Source organism: Myripristis murdjan, chromosome 24, assembly GCF_902150065.1.
Source record: "Myripristis murdjan chromosome 24, fMyrMur1.1, whole genome shotgun sequence".
Lineage (NCBI taxonomy): Eukaryota > Metazoa > Chordata > Actinopteri > Holocentriformes > Holocentridae > Myripristis > Myripristis murdjan.
In genome coordinates, this window is record NC_044003.1 from 3064170 (window position 1) to 3072951 (window position 8782).

General features: G+C 44.4%; 1 protein-coding gene across 1 annotated transcript in view; it reads left to right on the plus strand.

Annotated features, from left to right (window-relative positions):
* The window catches only part of LOC115355727 (AT-rich interactive domain-containing protein 1B-like), a 99164-nt gene that overhangs the window by 26244 nt on the left and 64138 nt on the right, over positions 1-8782 (plus strand). The window contains 1 exon segment of the mRNA XM_030046589.1: positions 3597-3707. Coding sequence (XP_029902449.1) covers positions 3597-3707 — 111 coding nt within the window.

Below are 8782 nucleotides of genomic sequence, written 5' to 3' on the forward strand. Positions count from 1 at the left end.
ATTAAAACACACATCAGGAGATGATGAGCTGTTTGGAGAACCCACGTCTGTCTGCAGCTGAACAGGGTTTTAAAGGAGCATTACGTCAATTAAATTAAATTAAAGTGAAGATGGAGGTGAAGAAGTCAAAGTCAGATTTATTTCATATAGAACGTTTCATACGGCAGGCGTAAACTCAATGTGCTTAAAAGCCAGTAAAGATCATACATGACAAGAATATCAAACATTACATTAACACTGCACATATAAAACAAATAAGATAAAACATTAAATAAGATGTTACATACATAAAATAAATAATAATAAAAACATATATGAACATAAAAGACAGTGTAAAAAATTAAAAAGTGAGAAGGTATTAAAATAAGAGAGTAGGGTAAGAAGTTTTAGTATCATCACTGTTAAAAGAAATAACAGTAATAATGTTAAGAAGGACCCAGGTCAGGCTGTAAGCTAGCAGCCACAAAGCTAATTATTACTTCCATATTTTTCTCATATCTGTGAAATTCTGTGCAATCTAAAAAGTCATTATTATTATTATTATTATTATTTTAACTGTGATGTCAAACTGGATATCGAGAGTTGTGGAAATTCACTGGTACTGTAAACAGAACCTCACTAAACTTGTTATTTTTTTTTTTCTTATTCTTATTTATTTATTTATTTATTTATTTTTATTTTGAACATGAACAAATAAATAAACATAGAACAAAATAAAGACATGAACAAAAAGTAAACAGAAAAAGCAAACAACAACCAAAGAGCCAAATGAATTTGTCATCTGCACGTTCAAAAGGGAGCGGGAGGAAGTCCCACCTTCACCTTCACCTGACACTATTCATCAATAATTAACCCGCTTCCTAATAACAATAATAATAATAATGATAATAATCACAACATAAACAAAACAAACCAAATACTAATAATATAATAGAAATAATAATACTCAAAAAATAAATACATAAAAACCTGTGACGGCGACTGTTGAAAGTTAAATGACACAAACAGCCAGAGGTTGTGTGGTTTGGCCAGATGTGCACACAGTGTGTGTGTGTGGAAGTGTAAACACAAAAGTGTGTTTAGCGTCAAAACTTCATGAATGATTCTACATGGTTCTCATGACTCGATGATAAATCATTAAGTAAGTCGAGCTTTATTGATACAACACGCCGTCTCACAGAAAGATAAAAAGCAATGCATTAAAAATTATATACATGCACAGACACACACACACACACACACACACACTCATACACACACTACACAAAAAGCACAGACAGGAGACAGGACGTTACTAATCCATGTTTTTTTTGTCAGTTGAGTCATAACAGTCCTCACCTCAATCGAACATCTGGTTTTCATAATTAGAAAAAAACAAAGAAACTGCTGAGCTGGAACTGACAGTCTGAACTGAACTGAAAGGAAACAAAACAAAACTGAAACTGAACAGAGAGAACAATAGAAAACCTTTTTAGCAATAACAAGTGGAAAAAAACCCACAACTGTAATAAAACCCCTCAGCTGCAGACGCACATTAACAACAAAACAACAACTGCTGCTTGTGGACGACGACTTTTATAAAAATAATATTAATTATCAGTATTTAGTGCTGTTTAAAAGCAAAGGTACATGGAGGTTTGTTCTTTAAAACAAAAACATTAAATTAGTAGAAAGGATGGCAGTGATGACATGAAACAGGAAGTGAATCAAAGTGGACAGATGGCTGATGATGATGATGATGGTGATGATGATGGTGATGGTGATGATGGTGATGATGATGCTGATGGTGATGGTGATGATGGTGATGGTGATGGTGATGGTGATGATGGTGATGGACAGATATATAAATGATGGATAGATGCACAGATAGAAATCCTCAGTGTGTTCAGTGATGCGTAATGTCAGCCTCATGCTGTGTGTTACAGAGTGTGAATCACCGCTCAGTCAGCGACAACACACACACACACACACACACACACACACACTCACACACACACTCTCACTTCCAGCCAGCGCTTTAAATGTCACCAAAAATACATGTTAACACCGCCGTCAGACAGCGGATCTGCAGCATTCAGGAGGAGAGAGGAAATGTTTGGATTTGACTTTGTAGTAGTTTAATGTCTTTGTTTTAACATTAAAACGTGTTATTGACAGGTTTCAAAGGACAAAACCGACGTGAAAGTGTCCCGACATAAAACTTTACCCCATCCTGGACAGAGCGGTTTCTAATCTGAACAACAACAAAAACAAACAAAACAAAAAAATACTTAAGTCTTCAGTTTTTCCCCGTTGAGAATCTGAATATTAACGATAAAGTTTGAACAGCGCGACTCTGTTGCTTTAGGATCTCATTTTAAAATACCACACTACCCATAAGCCTTAGCGAGCTCCAGCCAATCAGGAGTGAGAGGCGCTGCTGTTACCATGGAAACGGCAGCGGCTCCGAAGTCGTTTTGAATCCTGTTTTAAAATCGCTGTCGGAAGCAAGGGAGGAGGGACGCGATGCGGGACTCGCAGTGCATGATGGGATTTGTAGTTCGCTCCCTCTTATGAAACGCCCGCCCAGTTTTCCTGACTTTACGTTTTCTGAACGTGTTTGCTGTGTTTCCCTGTGCTCGGCTGCTCGGTCTCAGTTTAAAGGCTCAGGCTTGTGGTTTTCCCAGCTGATCCAGATGTGGAGCAGCTGTGGGGTCTGACAGTGACTGGGCTTCCATCCATATAAATCGAAATTTTTGAGCGAATTTTGTCAAAATGCGCAAAAGAAAATGCAAATTTATGCCTGTTTCCATTAGTTTTGTTTTGCGATTATTGAGAGGAGAGTGCGCCGTGAGATGACATCATAAGACAGCGTCTGTGTGTCGACTGAACAACAACAAACACTCAGCTGACACTCAACAGCTGATCAGGGACAGATTCCTGGGAGAAGTCTGCTTACTATTTTGGCAGCGCTAACTTCGTACCCAACCATCCTAAATAAGGAATAAGAGACTAATAATAAAAATAATAATAATGATAACTAATAATAAGCCTGTAGTGTAGAAGTGTGACGTGGTATCCGGTCCAGTCATCGTTTATTTGCAAAACCTGTTTCCACAGCAAAAAGTCGCATTTTCTTTTATCGATATGCTGAGAAATCCACCCCCTCCAGGCGCAAAAACTTTTTTGCGAATTTCTGGCGTTTCCATCCAAGTTTTTTTTTTTTTTTCGCAATTTCTGAAAATGCGAATAAAAACAGGTGGATGGAAACCCAGCTAGTGTCAGGACATGAAGACACGGGGCGTTTCAGGGTGGTGTGTTTTTCCTGTCATGGCGGCTCGTGGCTCCTGTTCTCTGGGCTGAAGAGCAGCAGCTCAGCTCTGGATTTAAAGGGATAATTCACCCCAAAACCTAAATGTCAGTCATGAGCGCCTCACCTCCTGGACAGCAGGAGCACAGGAGAGGCGTCTGTCCTCATATCACAGCACAGTTAGAAGTGTTGGAGAAATAGGCGAGCATGTTTCATTTCTGACAGCAACAAACCTTTGCCTCTTCTTTCCTCCTCTCTCCCCCTCTCTCTCTCCCTCTCTCCCCCCCTCCCTCTGGTCCTGGAGAAGGAGGTGCCGCAGGAGGCGTACGGCAGCCGCGGACAGTCTGCTATGACTCCTGGGAAGCCGAACCACGAGGAGCTGAGTCTGAGCCAGCAGGAGAGGCCGTCCAGCCTGCCGGTGAGTCTGCTGCCCCCCCGCCGGGACGTCCCGACGGTGAACACACACACACACACACACACACACACACACACACACTCACACTCACACTCACAGATGAGATTATTTTATTTTGAACGCAGGCTGCTGTGGTGTAAATATGAGCCCTTTAATATCCACACATTAAAAGCATAAAATAATAAAAAATGGCAGAACCTCATCCACTCAACATCAGACTAGTAATGACTGCATGACACACATCCAATCAGAACGCTGCGTCAGTGTGTGCTCACACTGTGATTGGCCCGTTTGAACGCGGCGCGGTGTTGGGGCAGGTGGTGGGCGGAGCCACAAGGCGAGCTGCAGAGGTGTGGTTTTCTTCATGTGATCGTGTTTTATTGATTTAAAGGTGCGACTGTGAGGTGAGGACCGTTTAGACTCCATGTAGGGTCACCTGAAGACTCGGGACTCTTTCCTCTGTTATCTGAAGCTCAGTATCGAGGTGGTAAGGCGTACCTGGGACGTCCTGATCACCTCTTTTTGTTTTCCTGATCCGCTCGGTCTGTTAACATGTGAACTGGAAACGTAGAATGTGCGGCAATATGCGGGGAAATGATGTTGGTCTGAATTTGCTGAGGTGTTTCGTCGCTGATCCTGACCAATCAGAGCGCCCGAATGGTTTGGATTCACCTGGGCTGATGTGACCTCAGGTGACCTCAGGTGACCTCAGCAGCCACACGGTCACACCGGGGATGCTGGAAACAACAAAGTCCAACTCCTGCTGGCTTTGCTTAGGCTGAAACTGTGTGTGTGTGTGTGTGTGTGTGTGTGTGTGTGTGTGTGTGTGTGTGTGTGTGTGTGTGTGTGTGTGTGTGTGTGTCAGCCTGGCTGCCACAGTGAAATGTAGAAATGAGAGAAGAGGGAGAAACGTGGGAGCTCCTCTCCTCTCCTCTCCTCTGGGCTGGCAGCTCCTGATTGGCCGGCGGGCCTGTCAGTCGAGGTGGGCCCACACCTCTCTGAGCCAATCAGACGCCTTGAGTTATTTTCTGACTGTTCCATCTGAGGCACATGCAGATCCTCTGTCCGCTCCCTGTTATACAGCAGACCGTGCACTGACCCAGGATCTGTGTGTTCACCAGCTCTGGGCCTCCTCTTCCTCCTCTTCCTTCCTCTTCCTCCTCCTCCTCCTCCTCTTCCTTCTCTTCCTCCTCCTCCTCCTCCTCTTCCTCCTCCTCTTCCTTCCTCTTCGTCCTCCTCCTCTTCCTCCTCCACTTCCTTCCTCTTCCTTCTCTTCCTCCTCCTCTTCTTCCTCCTCCTCTTCTTCCTCTTCCTCCTCTTCCTTCCTCTTCGTCCTCCTCCTCTTCCTCCTCCACTTCCTTCCTCTTCCTTCTCTTCCTCCTCCTCTTCTTCCTCCTCCTCTTCTTCCTCCTCCTCTTCTTCCTCTTCCTCTTCTTCCTCCTCTTCCTCCTCCTCTTCTTCCTCTTCCTCCTCCTCCTCTTCCTCCTCCTCTTCCCCATCGATTCACTTATTGCAGTTCTTTTTTTTTCAGATTTTTTAATCCATTTTTTTTATTATTACTGAACAGATGCAAAGTGAAGATATTCTTATGAAATGTGGTTTTCTGAGGCTGGACGTCGCTGCATAAACTGACCTCTAGTGACCTCTGGGAGAATCACAGCCTCATCAGACTGGAGGAGGAGTCCAAAAACTAAAATCTGAATTATTCCTATGATCGAATTGCAATACTTGTATAATTGCAGCACTTCAGAATTGCAATACATATCGCAAATATGTATCTTTAGAAAAATTAAACTCCACAGGTACCAAAATAAATAAAGTGGATCAGTACAGAGACTATATAGAAAAAACAGAAAAGCCTTTGCATACCCTATAAGAGTGATTAAAAAAATAAACTGTATTAACATATATCTATAAAATAACAACACACCTTTCACCTTTGAACCTTTTGCATGGACTACATGTACACTGAAGTACATCTGCAGAATATCTGTATAATGTATCATGATAATGTTTGATGTAAATATGCACTGTGGAGAGATGGACACATCCTGCAGTGATGCTCACACCTTTTCATGCACCTGAGTTTGCAGACATCAAGTCTCTCCTGGAGCAGAATTAACATTTTATTATGTCTGCTCTTATTGTGAAGGCGCACCAGCAGATGCAGACCTAAAACACGATGCTTTGCAAAATGCACAAACACACACACACACACACACACACACACACACACACGCTGGGCAAAATAAGAAAACTGGTTGACCTGTTTCACATTTCAGCTCGTCTCCTCGCCAGGCATTTGCATTTCAGACCGATACGATATTTCATGTTGAAGCCAGTATCGGCCCAAACAGGTGACGTGCTGATATTACCGTGCAGGAAACGCCCAGGTGTAGTTTGGGTGTTAGACGTGTTTCCTGTGGTTTGCACCTGTCTGGCTGCTGTGCGCCTCTGTGAGCGCCGTCCTGTCCTGATGAGGCGTGGGCAGCAGGTCCAGGCGGCGGCGGCGGCGTGAAGCTGCAGGAGCACGGTGACGAGCCGGCGCCGTCGTGACGGAGGGCTTAAAGCCGCACAGATGGCGCCCGGGAGAGGCTCATTGTTTGGCAGCTCGTCATCGTCGATAATGACGGCGCCGCCTCTCCGTGGAGGCAGTGCATCGTGGGAATCGTGCTGCTGCCGGGCGGAGCTGTGTGACAAGATGAGAAACACTGACACAGCAGAAAGAACCAGAGGCTCACACCGCTGGAGCCTCTAGGTGGCGCCCTGTTGGCTGTCAGCTCGTGCCGTCATCACAAGCAGACATGTTTTCATCACATGTCCGCTCGGGGCGCAGGAAGTGATGTCATTATTTACTGTACCTTATAATTTCATCCTTTCAGAAGCTGCTGTGTCTGACACTGATTCACCTTCTGTCGTCTCACTGGAACTGTTGGTACTTTTTTTGCTGTGTTCATTTGGTTGGGTTTGGTTTCACACGGCAAAATATTCAAACAAACCAGAATATATGAGCAGAGGCCACGTGGAGCTGTCAGCTGATTGGTTGGACAGAAGCCACCTGGTGGACAGACGGAGAAAGGACGTGTTTCCCTCCTGGATGTTTTTATTTGCTCGGTCCGTCTCCAACATGGAGCTCCATCAGCAGCTTTGGCATTTCTTCATCATCGCAGAGTCCAAAACGCTCAGCGGAGCTACGGGAGCTGCCTCAGCCCAAAAGGCACGCCTCCTCCTGAAGCCGGGAGCCGGGTCAGGTCTCGCTCGGTTTCGGGTTCACGCTCAGGGTTTCCTCTAGGATTTTTTGAAACTGTGGGGGAGGGCTTCAGCGTCGTTGATCGCGGAAATTCTAGTCCCTACAGTGTAAACATTAACGATAACGTTAGGGTCGTTTTCACAGGCTTGAACAAAAAACTGGATTAAATTTAATCTTGCCTATAGGTACCTTTCTCTTGCCCTTTTCTCTCCCTCTGCGAGCGCAGCAGACAGTAAGCAAACAGGTGGGTGATGACTCCTGTGTTACCCTTATGGCATAGATTTGAACATGCTTTTATTTTGAAATACCTTTATTTTGAAATGTGTTTACTTTACTGAGGAAGTTACATGTTCTCACTTAACTTAGCTTGACGAAGCTAGCAAGATCAGTCATCAGTGTTTCTGTGTTCCTTAAAAGTAATCCACACTGTAAACGCCACAGAGGCAATGTCGTAAGTAAATAATTTCATAGTTTTATATGTAAGTTATTGTTAAAAATATATATTTACATGGAAAAGCATTCGATTAGTTTGTATTAAAAAATATTTCATTTATATGTATTTACATTGAAGAAAGCACATGTTGCAGAGTAAAATGATGATTTTTGTATTTTGTTTTGTTACAGTTTTCACTCTGACCTGTAAGATGATATAAAAGAGCCACAGTAAACAGCAACAAAAGCTCACTACGACTCAAGTCAATCATTTGCAGGGAAGAGTTTAGCTAGTTGTATAGCTGCAGTTTCTACACTGTAGCGAGGACATCATAACTCCGGTGTTCATTTTTCAAAATAAAGTTAATTGCAGTGTTATGTACCATTTCATGATATTTAAATTATCATTTCAAACTGATTATAATAAATATATTTGTGCCAAAAAAAGGCTAGATAGCCTATATATGTGTATATATATCCTTTTAAAATTGTTTTAACATCTGGAAGAAAAAAAATCATTCCGAAGGTGTGGCGGCTTTTATTTTGCCGTGGCGGTGTGCCACGATGAATTACATGTAGCAGAAACCCTGACGCTGCCGGCGAGCCGCTCCGGAGTTTGTTTAGTTTTGTTTTGGTCCGAGCCGAGCGTCCCTGCTGGCTTCACACCTGCCCAGACGAACCGCACCGCACAGGTGAAGGACCGGGGCTCAGAGTGAGGGACCTGAACCGGCAGGCGTGGAAATGCCTCAAGCTTCAGTTTGCAAAATGTGCAAATAAAAACGAGCAGGTGCCCAGGTGTGAAACTAGTCGGGGATTAAATATTGGGGATTAAAAATCATCGCAGCAAACAAAGTAGCTCAGAGTTAAATGTTGAACTTCCTCTATAACGTGAGCCGACGGTCAGCATTACTTTACATCCACGGCTTTGTGTTTTGTAAAGCGCCTCAGAATGACCAGAATAAACACAGTCAGAGGATCAGAGCATCCCCAGGCCTCCTGTCAGCAGCCTCTGACAGTCCCTTGGTGTCTTGGTGTTTCCTCTCTGTTTGTTTCCATCTGTTTGAGCGCCGTCGTCACCGCGGGGCTGCACGGGGAAAAGTTGTTCCCCGGCTCATGGCTCGGGGATGACGGGGTTAGCTTAGGCTCGGCCACAGACCTGGACCATCATGGAGCCTCCCTGAGCTCCTGCAGGCGTTTCGGGGCAGGGAAGGCCTGGGCTGTGAGGACCTGTCGGGGAACATGGTGGATGGAGCGGCTCGGCTCTCTTTCCAGGAACAGCCGAGTGTTTTCCAGCTCGTTTCACACGTCGGTTGCATCAGACGCTTCCCGTCGCTGCTGGAGTGGAAAGCAGACGGAAAAACAACACTGTGGAATCGTTTGAGGTCACGGAGGCGGG